The following is a 21,020-nucleotide window of genomic DNA, read 5'->3' as shown; positions in this document are numbered from 1 at the left end:
CCACTCCAAAAACTAAATAACTAAATAAAATAAAATAAAATAGAAAGGCCACAAGTATGTAGTGTCGATAGTGCCACTCTCAAAAAAAAGAAAAAAAAGAAATTGCAGCAGTATGAAGTGTGGAAAGTACCACTCCAAAAAAAATAAAATAAAAATAAAATAATAATTAAAAAATACATAAAATAGAAATGCCAACAGTATGGAGTGTGGATAGTGTCACTCCAAGAAATAACAGTAGTACAGAGTGTGGATAGAGCCATGCCAAGCAATGCCACCAGTATGGAGTGTGGTTAGTGCCACTCCAAAAAATGCCACAGATACAAAAAAAAAAGTGCCAAAATGTTTGTACGCTGGCTTGTGGTGTCTCTCCATTTTGTCTCCTGGTTTGTTAACCTTTAGCCTCTGTTTGCTTCTAGATCCATGTGTGACGTAGCCACGTAGCTGACACCGCATAGTCCTCTGACAAAAAAGCGCTTTATGAAGCCTAATTCATTCACATTTTTACTTTTTTTTTAAAATTGCGAAACTTCAAAAGTTTGCTTAAAATTTGCTTGACATTTTGTGGGAAAGCCATGGACATGGACTCGTAATTAAGTTAAGTCTCTAGTAACAGCAATATCACCAAAAGTAACAACAATAATAAGATTTTATAAGATGATGTTTAAAACAGTGTGATTTCCTACCTATGTGGGGAGTTTGTGACAGGTAACACAGAAAACAAACTGACTTTTGCAGAACAAATGAAATGTTGTGCTGCTGCAGAGTGTAACAGGATGTTGTGTTTGCTTTAAGCAAATCACAGTATTGAACAATTCTCAGTAGATCTAATATTTCTGTACTCTTACTTTCTGTATCAGCCAGTTAAAAACATAAATATGTGACAACACTGCCTCTTTGTGTCGTTAATGAGGAACTACAGCTTCAAACAGCTACAGCTCAAAGATTGTTGTTGCCAGAGGCCCTCTATCATGTTCGTTTTCACCGGCAACACATCCTGGCAACAGGGGCGGACTTACCATTAGGCAAAAATAGGCGGCTGCCTAGGACCTGAATTTAAAGAGAATGATGAATATAAACTTTATTTAGGGAGTACTTCATGATGAGGCGCGCATGTCATGGAAAGACGAATGGGTGGATGTCAAGTATGTCCCATTCACTCCAACAAGATGAAGCAGCTGTGGTGTCGTTGTTGTAAAGGTAAGTCCAAAACAATTTGTTTTCATGATATGTGAGGTAGGAACTTTTCTTGGGAAAGATGAATTGCAAATGTACAAATTATAGTGTGACTAGAGATAACATTTTTTTAAATAGCGATCATGAGTGTATGTAGTTTATTATATGCCCCCCATTATTGTTGTAAGTACCTGCATTTGATCTTGTTTAGATGGCAAAAGCCCTGATAAAGGCTTTCCCAGCCATCCCTGACATGAACTTCAGCACATCTAAAAAAAGAAACGGAGGAGAGGAGAGATCTGGCTCTTCACATCCTGGAGGCCTCAGGTAAAGGCTAATTAAGCAAACAAATCAAAAACAAGATAGATAGGAGGTATATATAATTAAATAAATGTTGTTTTTTTTTAGTCTTTGATGATCAAAATTGCTGTGCTATGTGTGCCACCTTCAAACCACCAGGACCAGGAACTGCCATTGTACAATGGCTGAGTAATTGAAAAACAGTTAAAGACATGTTGAATTGTTATATAGCCATGAAAAAAATATAATAATGTTTAGGTGTCAATTAATAATAAATTAAAAAATAATGAAATATATCATTTGTTTTCAATTAAACAGATCCAATGTGATGACTGCGACCAGTGGTTCCATGGCTCATGTCTGTCCATGGACAAAACCTGGAAATGTGTCTTATGCCAATAGAAACAAGGGACATGTTTATGTTATAAAAAAATCATTGGAGCCCTACTAGTCTTGCATCATGTTATTCCACTGGCTGCATGAGATAAACCTCTTGTTTTTACATTTTACGTCTGTTCATAATTTTTATTCATTTTTATGTGTAAATATTAGCATTTTAGCTCAATAGCTTCCAGGTTTTGTGATCAATTAACTCAAAATAATGTTGGGATCATGTAACTACACTGGCTGCATGAGATACACCTCTTGTTTTTATGTTTTACATCTCAAAATATTTTTTATTAATTTTTATTAGCAAATATTAGCATTTTTAGCAAATATTAGCATTTTAGCTCAATAGCTTCCAGGTCATGTGATCAATTGACTCAAAATCAGTGTGGGATCATGTACCTACACTGGCTGCATGAGATACGCCTCTTGTTTTTACATTTTACATCTCAAAATATTTTTTATTCATTTTTATTCATTTTTACGTGTAAATATTAGCATTTTAGCTCAATAGCTTCCAGGTCATGTGACCAATTGACTCAAAATCATATCAGGATCATGTAACTACACTGGCTGCATGAGATACGCCTCTTGTTTTCACGTTTTACATCTCGAAATATTTTTTATTAATATTTATTAGCAAATATTAGCATTTTAGCTCAATAGCTTCCAGGTCATGTGATGAATTGACTCAAAATCAGTGTGGGATCATGTAACTACACTGGCTGCATGAGATACGCCTCTTGTTTTTACATTTTACATCTGATCATAATTTTTTATTAATTTTTAGGCTATATGTAAATATTAGCATCTTAGCTCAATAGCTTCTCAATAGCTTTAAAAACAGTATCTCTGCTTTAAATATCCCACATTTTTACTTTGAAAACAGGAAGTCGGTACACGCTGTAGCCGTCTTCTCCGTGTGTTAACGGTAAAGTTTGCAATACGGTGCACTTGAAATGTTGGAGTGGCTTGCGAATGTCGAATATCCAACTTAAAACTAACTTCACTGAAGTCTTGTCATGATGTATTTTCCAGCCGGCCCAAGACGATTTTTTAAAGAGTTTTGGCTGAAGAAGTCGCCCCACAAAGGAAGACTCTTTCAGTTTATCACAAATATTAGCATTAAATCATCATTTTGAGGGTACATGGTTTTCACTGGGCAGGAAGGGTTTGAATTATGTAACCAGCAACGTAAATGATGTACAGTAGTGGAGTAGTGCAGTATTTGCCTCTGAGATACAGCGGAGCAGACAAAATTAAAGTTGCATGAAATCCTAAAATGTCTACGTCAGCACTTGAGTAAATATACTTACACTTCACCACTGGGTCAGAGCCTTATACTGTGTTTTGTGTGTGTTTGTTTTCAGAGTGAGGGAGAGAGACAACGTGAAAAAGGGACAGGAAGAGAGGTGTGTTGTTGTTGTTTTGTGTGTTGTCTTCTCATTTCAGAGGGCCCCATGCCTGCCTTTGCCTTGGGCCCCAAATTTCTTAAATCCGCCACTGCCTGGCAAAACGTTTTTTCCCCAGCAGATCACAAGTCATAAACACGGGAGAGAAAATAAGAGATCAGACTTAGAAAAAAACATTTCTCACCTGTCCCTCAGGGCTTCCGTAACAAACAGCGGAGGTAGACTCTCATTTAAAACTCTCGGCACATTGAACAAAACCCTCAGCGTGTGGCAGAAGTCATTTTCACTTTCTGCAGGAAACGCTGAGGACAATCGATTATGTCCTGAAAGTCACTTTTCTTCACCCCATAGCTGAGCTAAATTTAGAATAGAGGGCTCTTATTATAAGGCCTGAGTGTGTGTGTGTGTGTGTGTGTGTGTGTGTGTGTGTGTGTGTGTGTGTGTTTGTGTGTGTGTGTGTGTCTGTGTGTGTGTGGGTGGCATGACTCATTTCATGTTTCAGCACAAAAGGAGCAGAGAGGAAGGAGGACGCTGAAAAATAAAAGGTACCTCTGAGACATAATGGAGGACAGAGCGTCGTCCTTCCTGCTCTGACGCTGGTTTTCCATTTTCTGCAATCGAGCGGAAACAAAAAATATTGTTATTATCAGCCAGACGACAATCTGATGATTACAGGCTTCTTTAAGTCCGCTTACAGATACGACACGTATGAAATTCTGCTTTAAAATGTCTAAATGAAAGACTTTGTTATATAATTTGTTCAGTTGTGTACGAACTGTATGTTGTTCCTCCAGAAGCTCCTGACTTTCTCCTCCGGAGCTAGCCGGCTCTGATCAGCTGCAGCAGCTCCACATGTTGTGCATTTAAATTAAAGACTAATGTGGACAAACAATCAGTAATTATAAGATTAAATTCAGCTTCTGCTTGCAAAGAGGCTAAAATCACCCAGAAGAACAAATCATCTTTTGTGGATTTATGTTGTTAGTCAGCAGAAATAAAGGAAGCACAACCAGCCTGTTGTTTTTAGATTCAGGCCCGTCACAGATAACCATGTGATGTTTGAAGCTCACTTTGACGCTTTTGTTTTTGATTTTCAGCGTGTTTTATTTATAATTCATCACAGCAGGATTGTAATGTCAGCCGGCTCGATGCGAACGACTGAAAGTTGTGAGAAGCTGAGCAATCATTTTTTACCGGAGGCGTGATTTATTTTGGCACAGAGCTCGATAATGATGTGTTTCCCACTTCCTGCTGCTCGTGGATGATGGACGGCAGCGTCAGTCCCACCGACTGTGATTGTTCTGAAGAGGTGGATCTGTTATGTCGAAACTAAAAACTCACACAAACAGCAGACAGAATCACTCGACTTTCATGTCGCCCACAAACCTGCAGCTTCATTGAGATAACTGCATTTTGCCTGATATCCGTCTTTGTTGTGGTTCAGTCACACAGGATTTAATGTTCTCGCAGGATTTGTGAAGTTTCCTGGAGACACAACAAAAAGCTGGTTTCTCTGAGACGTGGCGACTCTGATTCTCACTCTACTGATCACTTTTGTCTCGATTGTGTCGCAGTTTGGAGTTTTTGGTTTAGTTGTTTCCTGTTTTATTTTGAAGTTCTCTCCTCGTATGTCATGTTTTGCTTTTCACTTCCTCCCTTTGTCTTTTTCCTGGTTCACCTGAGTTTCATTTGTTTTTTACTTAAAATTTTTATCTCATAATTTCAACTTTGGAAATCATAATATTGACTTTTTATCTCATAATTTCAACATTTTTAACTCATAATTGAAAATTTTATCTCATAATTTTGACTTTTTATCTCATAATTTCATTTTTTATATCATAATTTTGACATTTTAACCGAGAATTTTTACACTTTATCTTGTAATTTCAACATTTTAACTCATAATTTTGACTATTTATCTCATAATTTTGACTTTCAAACTCATAATTTTGACTTTCAAACTCATTATTTTGACCTTTTAACTCCTCATACTATCTCATAATTAAGATCTTTTTAATCCATAATTTGAGCATTTATCTGATATTTGAACTTTTTAACTCATTACCATGGTGATATTTGTTTCATCAGTTTAGTTATTACTCATTTATTTTTCCTGGTGGACATCAGCTTCCATAGAAAATAAGTTTTTTTCTCATTAAATTATTTCCTGTGGCTCTTCTGTGTAACAGCCTCTCTGCTGTCTTTTTTGAAGTTCATGAACATTTTTAGATCCAGGTCCAAGGTTGCCATTTTGTTGCCACTTGACACACTGACGCACACATAACTGGAAAACAAGCTCCTTTATAAAAAACTGAAAACCCTCCAGAGCATTTCCTCTGCCCCTCCACTCTCCCATCATGCACCTCAAGTGCACTTCTGCTGGATTTGGGCAGAAAAGCACCAATTAAATCGATTCTGGCTGACTTTGATCTGCTGAGCACGAGACACACACACACACTGTAATGAGGCTCTGCTCCCTCAACAGCAGGGGTGAACACACTTTGCTTCTCCTTCTTGCAGTTTCCTCCTCCTCCTCCTCCTCTCATTTCATTTCTTGGCGTCATTTTAATCCTCCCTCCACGCTGAGAGGTAGTTGAACTCAGAGTGGAGAAGAAAAGGAGGAGAAAAAAAGGAAATACAGCGAGAAAAGACGCTCTCATGCATCCTCATTTCAAACTCCACGTCTTCTCGCTCTCATTGGTTTTTTCTTCCTCTGAGGTTTTGTAGAGTCAGATGAGAGATGGGATGTGGAAATTCCTCACCAGCCAACAACAACAACAACAACAGCAGCAGCAGCACAGCAGGTGAGGAACACTGTGAGAGGGTGTGTGTGCATGAAACAGTTGTTTACCTGAGACATCTTGTGTGTAAACGATGACAGCAGAATATATAACAGGTGTAAAGTTTTCCTCGCGTTCTTACATTGTACCAGGATTATTTATTGTTTGACAGGATGTTTCTTTTTGATTTGACTCACTGGATGCAGACTGCAGGTATCAACCTGTCACTGGGTGCCTGTTTCAGGCGGCGTTCTCCTCTTTCAGACGCGTGTTACTGTTTTCTAAATCCCCATCTCCATGGGAAACAGGAACCTCTGAGCTCGCAACATACACACTGAAAGTTATCAGATAGATTGTGAGATGAAAAGTCAACATTCATTTCATAATTTCAGTTTCTAATCTCATGATTTCATTTTCTTAATTTTTTTTATCTATAATTTAGATTATTAATTTTATATTTGGACCCAACATATCATAATTCAGATTTTTTAATCATAATTCTGACTTTTTATGTTGTGATTCTGATTTTTATCTCATATTTGTGACGTTTTGTCTCACAATTCCGACTTTTTGACCCCGTAATTTAGATTTTTAATCTCATGATTTTGACATTTATCTAATGATTTATATTTTTAATCTGATATTTTGACCTAATATATCATAATTCCGATTTTTTTAATCATAATTCTGACTTTTTATTTGATGATTTTGACTTTTATCTCATATTTGTTACTTTCTATCTCATAATTCTGATTTTTTAACTCATAATTATAATTTTTTTGTCTCATAATTTTAATTGGCCGTGGGAATGTTTTTTTCAAGTGTGGTTTTTCAGCATGAACTGGCAGAAATGTGCTTCAATAGAAAAGAAACAAAAGATTTCAGCAGATTCTTGCTGCCATAAAAGCAAATGTCTCATGTTACTTTTGTCTCTATGGGAAACAAACAACAACAAAAACCCAGCTAGCGACCTACACTCTGAAAATGGTTCCTGTTGTGTCTCTGTTGTGTCTCTGTTGTGTCTCTGTACTCGGGGGTAGATGAACGTGAGGAGATATTTTAAATGTTCATGTTGCAGATTGTTCGTTTTAATAAATGCAGGAAAGTTAATTTAACATTCGTCAACGATTCATCTCGTCCCTCTGTGTGTTTGTGTACTCAGGTCGTGCTGAGTCGTCATCCAAGGCGTGAGTTACTTTTAAAGGCTCAACACACACACACACACACACACACACACACACACACACACACACACACACACACACACACACTCTGATGTTGAACCGTGTCAGTGTTGTTTGACCTTTCTCTGAAGTTTTCTGTTGACGTAGAGCGACTGACTTCAATACACACAGTGGGTTTTTAATGTGTGTGTGTGTGTGTGTGTGTGTGTGTGTGTGTGTGTGTGTGTGTGTGTGGACAGATCAGAGGACACTGTGCCCGAAGACGACAAATGGCAGTGAGTCATTGAGTTTACATTTCCATATAAATAAATAAATAAACACACACACATAATGAATAAATGTGATAAACGTGTGTGTGTGTGTGTGTGTGTGTTTGTGTGTGTGTGTGTGTCAGCTGAAATGAAATCCTTCATGTGTTTGTGTTTGTAGGAACTATGGAGGTGTGTATGTGGGATTTCCTGCAGACCTGAGTAACATTCCTCAAGTACAGATAGGATCACTCAGAGGTAACACACACAAACACACAACAACAACAACAACAACAACAACGCTTACAAATCCTTCATTAAGTCAAAACGCTAACTTCTGTACTGCCTCATTTGTTTTTAAGGCGCACATGTCGGTGATTTTAAGGAAGATTGTCCCCAAATTTGTCAAACTTAGAAAGAGCGAAACATAAAAATGGTCCAGGCTTCTGTAACTCCAATATTTTTAAACCTGGTCCATTTTTTGTATATTGTATTTTGATGTCTAAACGACTAAAAGGCACAAAAAGTTTCAGATTCAGTCGAGTATATCGCTTCAGTTGGCAATTACTGCAACATAATCCTCCAACCGTCAAATGTATGTCCATTAGAAGTGCTTGTTTTAGCCACTGACAGGCTCAGATTGTTATCCTAAGCGTCTGACAACATTACAGAGATAAACCTTTCTGTTAAAGAATAAGATCCTGCAGATCAGTCGCTTATCGCTCTCCTCAAAGACACCAGACTCCATTGACAAAATTGGTAATTTTAAAAAACAGTAATTTTACCTCACAGATCATCATAAAACACACTTCATTCAAACAGAGGACCTTCAGGATTTTCTTTTATACATCCAAATATATCCAGAGCAGAGTTGAACGCTTCCACGTGGCCTTCAGTGCTGCGTTTGGGTCAGCTGAATAAAATCCTTTAAATCTGTGTCTGAATCTGAAACACAAGACTCCTGTCAGATTGTTTCTTTAGCCAATAAATGTGTTTGTGTTTCATTCCAGTGGTTTGTGTGAGGCAGCATGCTTACGTGACAGTATACCACAACATATACAATTTCTGATCACACACACACACACAAAAACACACACAAAAACACACACACACACACACACACACACACACACACACACAGAAAGCCTCAATTTCCTGTTGAGTCACCAGGGTCATGGTGAGAGCATGGGAGACAGAAAACACTGACGATCACTGAACGTGTTTGTGTTTTTGTTTTTTATCGTTATGAATCTCACGTGTGTGTGTGTGTGTGTGTGTGTGTGTGAAAGTACATAATGTACATGTATTTTATATATTTGTAATATGTGCAGTTAATTTAATAATTGCTGTGTGAGTGTGTTAATTAATGACACTGTCGTCCACAGAGAGTGACAGGAACTCGTTGTCCCTCAGGAAGCCGCTGTGGGGGAACGGACTCTAATTTTAATGAAGAGCCAGGTCTGTGCATGTTTCTGTGTGTGTGTGTGTGTGTGTGTGTGTGTGTGTGTGTGTGTGCACGTATGTGTGTGTGTGTAAGACGACCTCCTCCAGTTCCAGTTCATTAATGAGAGCTGTGGTGTCACGTCAGCATTTAAAGGACCACAGCAGTGTCCCTGATTGTAAGAAAGGTTATTAATAATCATTAAATCATTATGAGTTTATGAACAGCGATGGAAGGTAACTAAGTACATTTACTCAAGTACTGTATTAAAGTACAATTTTGAGGTATTTTACTTGAGTATTTTCATTTTCTGCTAACTTATACTTCATTTTGGAGGCAAATATTGTACTTTTTACTCACTGCATTCATTGGATAACCTAAGTTACTAGTTACTTTCCAGATAACATGATGCATCAGAGCCAAATCAATGTATTTTAAATTAATTTAACTGATTGGCAATCAGATAAACAACTAAAAAAAAGATTCTGATTATGAGAAAAATGCTGAATATGAGATCTAACTTGTACTTTTACTTGTACTTTTGATACTTTATTATATTTATTATATAATTAACGCTGTCTCTGTGAATTTAAGGTGCTACAGCAGACTCATATGTCAGGAGGGACTATATCGAGTAAGAAGAAGAAGGAGAAGAAGAAGAAGGCCTCCAGATGTTCCTCAGGTCCTCAGTGTTGTCATCAGGAAGCTACAGCAGCACCCAGAGGAGCCAGTCTCCCCGTAAGGACTCAAACAGGATCAGCTCCGCCTGGTTTACCTGACTGTGGAGCCTGATGTGTCGACCAACTGGTTTCAGACTTTAATGCTTTAATGGCAGCAGATGTCGACCTGACTCAGCCTTATAAATAAGGGATGAAGGTGTTTCAATGAGGGCATGAAGAAGCTGGAAGAATCCACTGGGCACACTTCAGTCGGGCCTGGCAGCTGCTTAATACGGTGCTACAGTGAACATCTGTCAGCTGATCGGCACAAAATGGCAGACAGAGAGGGTGAAGCTGTGCTGAAGCTCTCCTTGTTGAGGTCATAATTCAAGGTCTGACACTGGTGAATGCTAAGCAGGACTTGTTTGTAATAAAAACCTGCAGACTCACGGTCGTCCAGGACACGAACAGTAAGTGGCTCCTGCTGTGAGGTGACGTCAGGGAGTCGTCTTCTCCTTCGGGGCTTTAACATGGTAAAGAGAAGACAGCTGTGATGGAGAGTCTACTGTCATTTACACTTTGTGCTCAGGGTGAACCCACCAGTGATGCCACAGCTATTTGTTGCATAGGCGGTTGCTAAATGTTGTAGACATGCTTAAAAGTTAAAGTCCCCAAAAACAAGAGGATAGTGTCATAATACTGGATGTCAGATACCACAAAAAAGACATGAAATATGGGAATAAAATCATCTATGGCCTCCCTGTTCATGTCATGGATTTCCTTGAAAAATCATGTTGAAACGTTTATTTAATTCATGTCACCTTGTCAAATCCTAAAGCCGTACTCCAAATACTTTTTAAGTTATGAACTTTGGACCCCGAGGATCATTTACAACATGTATTCATTTAAATAGTTAGGGTCAGGGAATCCATGACGTGAAGTGGCAAAAGTTCTGGATTTTGGGTGAGTTGGACTGGAATGACCCTTCTTGAAGTTGGAGTCGGGACTACGTGAGCACGACCCGCTGTCGGAGAAGAGAGTGAACACTTGTGACAGCACTACAAGAGGAGGCAGAGATGTTACGCTGGTCCGGGGTTGTGCAGACTGCTGCTGGTCGGGAGTTATTAGAATTGTAAATGATGTTTTCCAGCAGTCCAGTTGTTTGAGACTTGCTATTTTTCTTTGTTTGGGCTGATTTTCCCTTCTGGACTAATTGCAGGGGATTCAGATCATCTGTGCACAGGTGGGGAGACTGACTCCTGATTGAGGAGTGGAAGCAGCTTGGGGCATTTCCCTCCCAGCCAATCAGGGTGTGACAACACCCTGTTTGTAAAGGCTTAAGAGAGGTGGGAAATGGCACAACGGAGGGTCTCACCCTGACCCACTGAGAAACTCTGGTCTGTTTAGGCCTGTTTTGTTTTCTTTGCTGCCCTCATCGTTCTAGCGAGAAGACTTTGTTTATTTGGGAACCCCTTAAAACCCTGTAGCCCCTTTACACCTTCAGTTTACCATGTTATGTCCCTGGGGCTTGTAAGAGGCATTTGTTTGCTATACCCAGAAGCGGCAGACCCAATGATGATAGTGGCCTCATCCAAGTGGACTGAAGGCAAACATTCACCACATCTCAACGTCATTTCATCTTTTTTTATAATCCCGGCTTCTCGTGACAGTCCTCACCTGCTGCTCTACACTTTTCATTTAAGTTACTGTAAGAAAAACACTGGATGTAAAAAATCTAGTTTCATGATGCGGTAAAAGACATTTCTGCACAATTAATGACACTAGATTCCTCCGTCTTCTCAATGATGTATTTTTGCTCGTTTACCTTTAAAAGCGATCTTAATGTTGATGCAAGTTGGTTTAATTTGTGTAAATGTGTAGTTTGTCAAAGTCATGTCAACACAAAAGGTTTTCTTGTTAAATGATCTGCTCTTTGTCTTTATGTGCCGATTCTCACTCAGGTGGATTTATGGTGCCTGTACATGTCTTTTTTTTTTAAAGCTCTGTTTCTTGTTTTCTGTATTTTCAAAGATTGCTTGAGGGAAAGTAAAATCTTTTCCTCCCCTCAAGTGCTGCTTTTATGTTTCATCAGTTTTCTCACATCAACTGGTACCTTTGTGACATTTTGGCTATTTTAAAAACATGTAGGTAACATTAACTCCAGGAACAAATCAGGTTTTTGATAATTTGGGGATCAGAGAAGATTAAGGTCATGTGTGAGGAATTCATTTGTAGTTTTTGAGGGTTAAATCACAAAACAAACATCTAGAATAAGTCAGGCTCTAAAACATTTATAGCAGAGGGTAGTGTAATTGCTGAATATCTTCCAGTTTCACTCATTCATCCTAAGGTTGAATATTTGAATATTTAGTCAAACGAATCATTGAAAAAATGCTCTTCAACTTTAAATTAAATACTTTTATTTTGAAACAAAAGTTCTGCTTTGATACAAAACTACTTGACATCACTTCAGACACAAGTGTTCAGCAGGAGAAACCACAAACTGTCAACACAAAGGAAAAGTCAGCAGTGAAGGTCACAGGTGTACTGATCGATGTAGGCCACAGGTGGACTTAAAGTGCATTGGAATGAGTGTGTGAGTGTGTATTGCTGTGCACACTGAGGTTTGTGTGGTTTGTAGGTTCGACTGAAGCTGAAGAGGAACGTTCTCACTTTTAAGGCGTTTGAGGTTTTCACATATAGAAGCTCATTATGTGTTTATCGCACATATAAACCAGCAATCTGGCACAATATAGTACGTGAAGTAACAATGTAGTCACCTTGTGAGCAGCAGGACACTTTTAAGTTCATGTAACAGAAATGATCAACAAAAGAAATTTCATTTACGGCTCACCGGGCTGGAAAATGTCCCAACATTCGCTAAAATGACCTGGTTTCGGTGGTTGTGACGGGAAGTGTACCAGTGGTCTCACCTAAGTGTCATCTATAGCTCATATACATTAAATCTGAACGTAAAATGGTGCATATTTCTGCGAGAGCATTAACTCCTGCATTTTTTCAAGTTATCCACCTCCTATGACTTTACTGTAGACACTTTCTGATGACAACGTCCTCTCCTGCCGCCAGCTTCCTGTACAACTGCGACAGTTCATCCTCTCGTGGCTTTTTTGACTCCGGTGTGCAGGGAATATCAAAGTCTGACGACACCCGGGACTCCTGAGAGAGCTCCTCCAGCTCCGATTGGACATTTTGGTCCTTGCTTTCCTTCTCCTCAGACACATTATTGGTCCTCGAGTCTCCTTGTTCCCGCCCCGCCTGTTCTGGTTGGAGAATCAAGGTGTCGGGTAAATACGAGTCCATGTTCTGGGAGGAATGGTTCGACAGAGAGGCGGACAGGGTCAGACTGAAGTTCTCGTCGTTGTTGGGGGTTTCTTCCTCCTCACTGAACAGATCTGGGGTCTGTGAACCGGTCATTCTGGAGGGGGAGGTGCTCGGGACAGAGCAGCAGGATTGTGATTGGCTGTTGAGGCTGTTCTGGCTGTTCTGGCTGTCAGGCAGCGTCTCTGTGGTGAAGAAATCCTCCCATTTTGGCGGATTAGAGGAACCTTCTACCTCAACCTCCATTTTCTCAGTTTCTTTACTCTTCTCACTTTCCTTCATCGCACCGTTCACCTCCTCCTTTTTCAGCTCTGCATCCCCCTCTCCCTTCTCTTTCTCCTCTTCCTCCTCATCCTCCTCTTCATCGTTAGACTCGGTGCAGTCCACAAAGTTTCCTGCAACAGGCTGCGAGTCCGTGACCGTCACAGGTAAAGACTCCTCCACGGACACAGGGGGCGCTGTTTTCTGAGCATTCTCAGCATTCACTGAGATCAATGCGTCAAAAAATAAATTAACAGTTTACTTAATAACAAAACAAAGAAAATAATAAAGAAAAGGAAGCTAAAATATTTATTCACCTCTTTCTGTTTCTTGGCTCAGCCCAATCTTCTTTCTCTTTGGTGCCAAGTCCTGTCTGTCAAACAGCCCGTCATCGCTGTCTGAGTCTGAGCAGAGAAGAAGAGACGGTCAATACTTTAATCAGACAAGTGATAAAGTTTCATTATTTACAAAACTGATATTGATTATTGATGAAAAAAATTCTGTAAATCTTAAATATATATTCCTGATCTGAATTCATTCTTCTCTGCCATTTCAAATGATGTCAGAAGAGGATTTTAAATTATACACTCGGCACACACACAAACAACATGCTGAAAAAATCTCAAAGATCAACTTTCAAAACAAAAAATGGGAAACAGACGTATAAATAATACAACACAGTGTAGCAGGCGAAGTTAGTTTAAGTTAGTTAACTCTGAATAAAGAGCTTGAGACACAGAAACACCAGAACGGGCCAAAACTCCAAACCTTCTGCAGCTACGTTAACTGACGTGCAGCAGCTTAATAAACAAACGTCGGCCAGACACGTCGGCTGTTAACCTACTGTAGAGTACGAGCTCTTCCATCACCAGGGCCGGATCGAGGGGAAGCAGTAGAAGACTCTTCAGCTCTGTTTGGAGATCAGGGGGCATCTCTAACCTCAGGCTCTGTTTGGCCATGTGTACATGAGGGGGCATTGGACTAACTTCCTCTTAGACAAATAAGCTATCTTAATCACATTGTCTTCTAAAAGTATGACTTGCTGAAGCCAACATTTCAATTAGTCTATAAACTTTATGAATTCATCCTTTTCAGTACAGACCAACTTTCAGTCAGTATAACAGTTTATATGAAGCACACAGTTTATATTTCATACTCCACATGGTGACACCTGCTGTGATAATGTGTGTTTGTCTCACCGTATGTGGGTCGCTCCAGCGTGCTGCGTTTAAGGACTCCCAGAGGTTTGTATATGAACGTCTGATCAGATGGTTTCCTGCACATCTGCATCAACCTGTTCACACACACAGCGTCCAAAAGAACAAACTGACTACAAAGTCATCTGAACGTAGCTTGACAGCGTAACTTGTTTTGGTAGAGGTCTACATATAGTAAAGTGAATAAAAAATAAAAAATCTGTCGTTATAAAGTGTTAAAGTGCAGGTTAAATTAATCAAAATAAATAAAACTTGACTCACATCTGTGTAACCTCGGTCAGTGTCCGACCAATAGGGATAACACTGGGGTAGATGTTGACTGGCCGGAGGTACAAGAGAAAGTCTTTAAGCTGAAATTATAGAGCAACACTGTGTTAAGTATAAAAGTAAGGAGGAAAGATGTAAGGAAGGGTTGTAGAACATCAATTAAATCAGTAATCAATAAGCTGAACTGGTTCTAATAAACCTCCTATTAGACTTTTGTATTATGACAAACTAATATACTGTTGATGTCTAACCACAGCCACATGACATTTGAAGTACCTCTGAGTAGGAGGAGTGGAAACTGAAGCAGGCTCTGAAGGAACTGGCTCCTGTTCTGGAAAAACAACAAAAATCCATGTTCAAACCTCACAAACCAAACTTAATGTGATTTATAATGAATTCTTCTTTTAGTGTAAGCAACATAACTGTAATCGGATCTTGACCACAGATAAACTCTGAGACATTTGAACCTGCTCTCACTTTATAATCACGTTGGTTTTCCTCGTTCTCTCTCCGAACCACATGGTGGACGGTTTGATGCTGATGATACGAAGAGGAGTCCCGTCAGAGGCCGTACAGCCACACGGCAGCCTGCTGCCTTGGAAAAACTCCTCCTCCTGTACACAAAAACACACAAAGCAGGGCTCAGTGAATGAACTGACAAAGGATGATCATACTTGAGTCTGGAGCTATGAAGCAGGAGAGGCCAGACTTACAGTATGTGTATACTGAAATTGACGACTGATTTAGTCATTGAAATTCTTGTAAGAGACATGAGAGACATAAAGTTTGACCCTGGGGTGTCGACAGGCGTGGATCTGTGTCCTGCGGTCGGTCGTCACGTAGCTCAAGATCTCTGGCATCTTCTTGAACATCGCCAGACTCTTCACGTGGATCTGAGGGCAGAATCAAACAACAGAATAAGTAAACGTGTAATTGGGCTTCAGCAGGAAATGCATGAAAAGACAGAAATGTGTGTGTTTGTGTTACCTGTGTGTTGAACTCCTCTCCCAGGTTAGTAAACAGGTATTCATACCCATATGCAGCTTTACAGTTGAGCCACACAACATGATATTGACTCTGACCGATCCAGTTTCCAATGAGCTCCAAGATACCACTCAGACAGACCTCCTGCACACACACACACGCACAGAAAAAATACATATGATATGATTTTAGATCCAAAACATTTTCATTTCTGCTCCCACTAAAGGCTCAAATATTCCGGCATCGATTCCTGTCCTCGTCCCAAAAACTTACCCGAGTAGGAATTTGGTAGAACCGTGGGTCGTAGAAAGTCGAGTCCAGATAAATACTCTGAATATCCTTCACTCTGAGTGTGAAACAGGGAAAAAACATCATCAGCTACACAGAGACTTGATGAAACAGAAAACAGTGAAGACGTTCATCAGGACCAACCTGCTTCCAGAGTGCAGATGTTCAATTCTCGAGGCGTCTCCACCGGTCAACCTGAAGTCTCCTGTGTACAGCACGTTTCCCTGAGAACCTTCAAACAGGAACCTACACACAGAATTTCCGACTTCATGTTAAGATGTCTCAATTATATTTCTAATGATACTGTCTTCTGTGATTCTAATGTCATGTTCAATGTATGTATATCTGTTTTTGTCTGTTTTTTCTTGTCTGTGATGTTGCAAATGGAGCTGCTGTGATCGACTTGCATGACAGAGCCGGGACAGTGGCCTGCAGGAAGCAACGTGACCACAAGATCTTCTTTCTGTCCAACAAACACCAGAGAACATGGTTAAAAGAGAATAAAAGTTAGAAGGACACTGAACATTGTGCAACTGATGTGCTAAATCTACACATCTGAATGGACAGGAAAGTCAGGAAATCTTCAGTTGTTACCTCTCCGGACGCTTCATCAACCAGAGAAATCTGTGTCGGGCTCTCGAGCTCTAAAGGAACCTAAAACAAATCGTTCATCAGGAGGGAAAGAAAACTGAATACTAATAGTTTTTTCAGTGAAAATGAAAATTGTGATGCAAAAATGATAATTCCCACTAATCGTGAATCATACCGCAGTCGTAATATCTGTCAAAATAATCGCAATGCAGCCCTTATACACAATGAAATTGACATTATAGAGGGGACTTACAATGTAATCCTCCCAGAAAGAGTACCTAGGATTACTCAGCAGAAGTTCTTTGGTCACAAAGGAGCAGTAGAGCCAGACTGTATGACTGGAACAGAAAGGGAATATAGTATTAGACCAGCAGAAACACTCACACAGAGATGAAGATAGTATATGACTATTACCGCGTTTACAGCTTGACCTAAGCGGCATTTTAGACCATAATTATTAAAATATCTGAATACAACTTGTTGAAATAGCTGGAGCAGATAATAAAATATATAAATATCTGTCATTAGTTAGTGTTGATCTCTCTCAACATTGATTTCACATTATTTACATGGTTTAGGTTGTGCCAAAAACAACTTGGGTGCTGCACCTAAGCCTAATTACTTGTCTATGAAGTCTTGAAATCTTTGTTTGGGTCAGGAATACAGGATAAACCTTGTTTGACAAGTTATACATCTATTTTATTGTACAGATGAGGGAATGTGATTATACCAGTAGGAGAGGAAGACACAACAACTTACAGATTTGACATTAAAATTGCTAATTGTTTAGGATTTGAATGAATGAAACAGTTCAAAACGTCTTGTGTTATTTTCTAGCACAATCATCGACTTCCTCCTTCAGTATCAATGAGGTTACAACACAGCAGCTTGTGTCATTAAGTTAATTCCTGTTCCCTCTTAGTATTAATGCTCAAAGACCCAAACTGTCACCTGAACTGCAGCTTTCTCTTCAGTATTGGTCCTTTCAGTCCTTTCATGTGATCTGTTGAAAGCAATGACAGACATAAGACAGATAAACAAGATGGAAACTTGTCTTAATCTGTTATTACAAGGCTGTCTGAGTGCTAAGTGTTAGTAATTACACTTAATATGGTCTGTGGCTGGTGATGCTAGCTAACTGCCAGGCTCACCTTTGTGGCAGTGGGAGAGGAAATATGCCCGGGCATGTAAGTTCTCCCTGTCGAACCGGTCCAGAGAAATTGTGGGATATTCCTTCATTCGACCTGCAAATGAACTCATCTTTACATGGACGCTTTTCAAGTTATCGTCTGAAATTAATTAAACGTCGTTTCCAGTGAAGAGAGCAGATCTTGTTCATGTCACCGCCGGTGTTTGTTTTTGTCCCGCCCACCGATTTCAGTTCGTCTTCTTCTTCGCTTCTTTTAACGGTCGTTCTGGTGCGTTCAGTAAGTGTTAGCGCCACCTAGCGTCTGCTTGTACTTCGGCGTTATTTTCGTCATCTAGCCGCTTTTCCTAAGCCTTTTTTGTTTTACACTTTATTTGAAAAACAATAAACAATAGCTTATCTATTGTTTCTCCAAATACCTTGATAATAATACCAACAACACTTCCTCGGAGTAGTTTTGTCCCGTCATGTCCGTTGGCGCCATCTTGTGGAAGCTGAATCATATCGCTGATTTTTGCTTCAGCTTACATGAGTTTTGGTCGTTTGAAGTTTTCCATTTTTAATCATAATAAACCAGAAGATGGGCTTTTATAGTTACATATTATATTTTGTATTTATTTTTCTTGGTTGTCTTCATTTTTCAGCCCCGGAAGTTGGCGCTCGATTAATTTGCCATGTCCTCCAACGCAGAAGAAGAAAGTTCACGGTAACCAGGCAACCAAAGACAAGCCCCTTGTTAACTAACGACTGGAAATATACCAGGAAAAGTTTTAAAACTAACTAACGTAAGTAAAAATGTTTTTTATATTTTTCACAACTAAATGGGGAAATGCATAGAAATAAACGTACATGAGACTGTGAGCTGTAAAACATGTTTTCGTATTTCTAGTCCACCACACACGAATCTCTATTCACGAATGTTGTATTTTAAAATATCCCTTCGTATATGTGAATATGGTGACACAATAGAGTTTTTTTAATTTTATTTTCTACATTTCTTAGTATCAATTCTTGAGTTCGGCATACTATACAATACATAAAGCGGCGCTTATTTTTGTGAAATGCCACTTTTTATGTCAGGGAAGCCTTTGACTCTTCCAAAAATACACCGGTTCCATCCAATCAACAGTTTATTTCCAACAAATTGCTGCTTGTTGAATCAATTGTATGCCGAATTTGCCCGAACGTCTTTAGTTTGGCCTATGTGAGAACTTCTAATAAGTGTCTCTGCTGATTCCTAATAATATTAAGAATGGAGCTAAAATATACATTTTTCTTGGTGAAATCATGTCATTTTACAGTTCTGGTTGTAAAATTATAATTGACCTTGATTCTTGAATGTCCCTCTGAAGAACGTGAACCATTTCTGCTTCTTTTGAACCTATATATATTGTATTTTGAATCATTTTAAGGCATTTTTGTCTGTTATCTTGTCAGTTAAACGGTGCATTTCTTGGACATATTTCAGCATATCCACCATGCCCTTTTCTACTGACAACAACGCCAAGCCTAAGTCCATGAAAAGAGCCAAAGAATGGACGGCAGAAGTGGAAAACCTGTTCAGATTCCAGCAGGCGGGCTACAGAGATGAACTGGAGTACTTACAATGCAAACTCGGGGCCCTGGTAAATATTCAGAGCTGAATGTGTAACTAGTTGTGTCATTGAGTCAGAGGGAGGATCAAGGGAGCACTTATTTCTAAGTAGTACATGGTTGGCCTACTATGAGTATGGGACACAACATTGTAATTACAGAGGAGGAGCCAGAGGTGGTTCAGGTTTTAAAACTGTTGTCACACAATAAAAGACACAAACACTGCAGTCATTGAAAAACTTTACAGGAAACTTTACCTAAATGTTTCTACCTTTTTAAAAAGCAGAGAAATCTGTAATTTATGTCAGAGTACGTCAAAGAGTAAGGAAATAGGTCAGCGAACGTAACTAAATATAAAGTGAATATATAATTAATATATGACTTCATCTGTGATCCCTTCTGCCCGAGTCCTGTCAGATAGATTTTCACAGGCAATGTTGGTTATTTAACAATGAAGATAACATCAACTATTCTTTTATTTTCAATGTTTTGATTGAGAGACAGCAGAAATGACATACTGTGCCTTTAACAACAGCTGAATATCATCTCTGTCTCTTTTTCTGTCCCAGATTGACAAATGGCCAGAGACCGGCTTTGTGAAGAAGCTCCAACGTCGAGACGACACATTTTATCACTTCAGCAGGAGCAGGGAGTGCCAGGACTGTGATCTCTACAAAGTCGTTGTGTATGGATATTAAAGTGTTCTCATCTAAATCCATTTGACCTCTTTTGTTTTTAATAAAGGATTTATTTTGTCTGCATGGGCCTGATGTGTGATTGTTTCTCACGGATCAGTCGTCTCATCCTGAGGTTAAACTGTGTGTACTGTTCTAGCATCACTAAACAAGTTTTAGTGAGATACATTTCATGAGTTAAGTAATACTTTTTATGAGCTACAGGGTTTAATGAGGAGGGATTTCATGGCTGCTAACTGTAACATTCATGAGCTGTTTAAAACTGTGACTGGAGTTTTTCTTTTTCTGGGATTAAACGCCGGCCCTGTCACACTCTCCTCATGTGATGGTAGCATGAAGGGGGAGATTACGTATTTACCCCACTGGCTCTCAGATCTGAGGTTTTTCCACAGATCAAGGACATGCCACTTTATTCAGCCGGCTGAGGAATGAGATATATATGATTTATTACCTTGCAATTAGAAATAAAGTTGACCACGTGGTGCTTCACAGTGAGCTTGACAGGCAGATGTGACTGGACCCCTGCTGCAGCACAGACAGGCCTGGGACAGCAAGGCAGGTGAGTAACATATTACTTTATATTAACAGCTACACAATGTAATAATTATAACTAGTCCATTTCTCTTTCAATGTTTGTCAGGTGATTTTTTTTAATTCTTAAAATATGATATGATGTGGTTGTCTTAGCTCCACTGTTCTCGGAGGGATCTTTACACCAAACTCCATTCATAATTGTGACGATTTAAGGTACTCTTGCAAGTTTTTAAAGCAACTGCTTGTGTGACAGAAAAGGATCAATAGGAACCAACTCCAATTTGACCTTTTCTGTTTTAATGTATGTCGTCATGCCAATTTTTAATTCCTAGAAAACAGCTGCTGGTAACCTTAAACACTCTTGACACGGTGAGATCCTCAAACCAAACTCCATTCAGAATTGTGACGATTTAAGGTACTCTTGCACGTTTTTAAAGCTACTTTTCACAAAAAAAATATACAATACAACTGACTCAAACTTGATTTTTTTTCTGTTTTGATGTATGTCATCATGCCT

General features: G+C 39.2%; 2 protein-coding genes across 5 annotated transcripts; one reads left to right on the top strand and one right to left on the bottom strand.

The window, feature by feature from the left end:
* The first annotated feature begins 3,227 nt into the window (after positions 1-3,227).
* Positions 3,228-11,674, top strand: LOC311252277 (overexpressed in colon carcinoma 1 protein homolog). 2 transcript variants are annotated; one of them, XM_084345293.1, is made up of 7 exons: positions 3,228-3,272; positions 6,003-6,079; positions 7,218-7,242; positions 7,479-7,514; positions 7,669-7,745; positions 8,873-8,945; positions 9,523-11,674. In XM_084345293.1, the coding sequence occupies exons 2-6, from the start codon at positions 6,016-6,018 to the stop codon at positions 8,926-8,928; spliced, it is 258 nt and encodes an 85-aa protein (XP_084201419.1). In that variant the 5' UTR covers positions 3,228-3,272; positions 6,003-6,015; the 3' UTR covers positions 8,929-8,945; positions 9,523-11,674. The 2 variants fall into 2 exon arrangements, with proteins under 2 accessions (XP_084201419.1, XP_084201418.1); XM_084345292.1 differs by lacking the exon at positions 3,228-3,272 and having other exon boundaries at positions 5,874-6,079.
* A 320-nt stretch (positions 11,675-11,994) lies between these two features.
* dclre1c (DNA cross-link repair 1C, PSO2 homolog) lies at positions 11,995-18,286 on the bottom strand. 3 transcript variants are annotated; one of them, XM_084346474.1, is made up of 16 exons: positions 18,101-18,286; positions 17,686-17,778; positions 17,486-17,537; positions 16,788-16,872; positions 16,538-16,597; positions 16,351-16,406; positions 16,088-16,189; positions 15,929-16,001; positions 15,659-15,799; positions 15,463-15,564; positions 15,149-15,285; positions 14,948-15,002; positions 14,666-14,754; positions 14,387-14,481; positions 13,505-13,591; positions 11,995-13,411 (listed from the first exon to the last, which is right to left on the bottom strand). In XM_084346474.1, the coding sequence occupies exons 2-16, from the start codon at positions 17,771-17,773 to the stop codon at positions 12,630-12,632; spliced, it is 2,004 nt and encodes a 667-aa protein (XP_084202600.1). In that variant the 5' UTR covers positions 17,774-17,778; positions 18,101-18,286; the 3' UTR covers positions 11,995-12,629. The 3 variants fall into 3 exon arrangements, with proteins under 3 accessions (XP_084202600.1, XP_084202601.1, XP_084202599.1); XM_084346475.1 differs by lacking the exon at positions 18,101-18,286 and adding an exon at positions 17,907-18,078; XM_084346473.1 differs by lacking the exon at positions 18,101-18,286 and having other exon boundaries at positions 17,686-18,078.
* Between the last annotated feature and the right edge of the window lie 2,734 nt (positions 18,287-21,020).

This window comes from Pagrus pagrus (assembly GCF_965226575.1).
Source record: "Pagrus pagrus genome assembly, chromosome: 23".
In the NCBI taxonomy this organism is placed as follows: domain Eukaryota; kingdom Metazoa; phylum Chordata; class Actinopteri; order Spariformes; family Sparidae; genus Pagrus; species Pagrus pagrus.
This window is presented reverse-complemented; position numbering and strand designations above follow the sequence as displayed.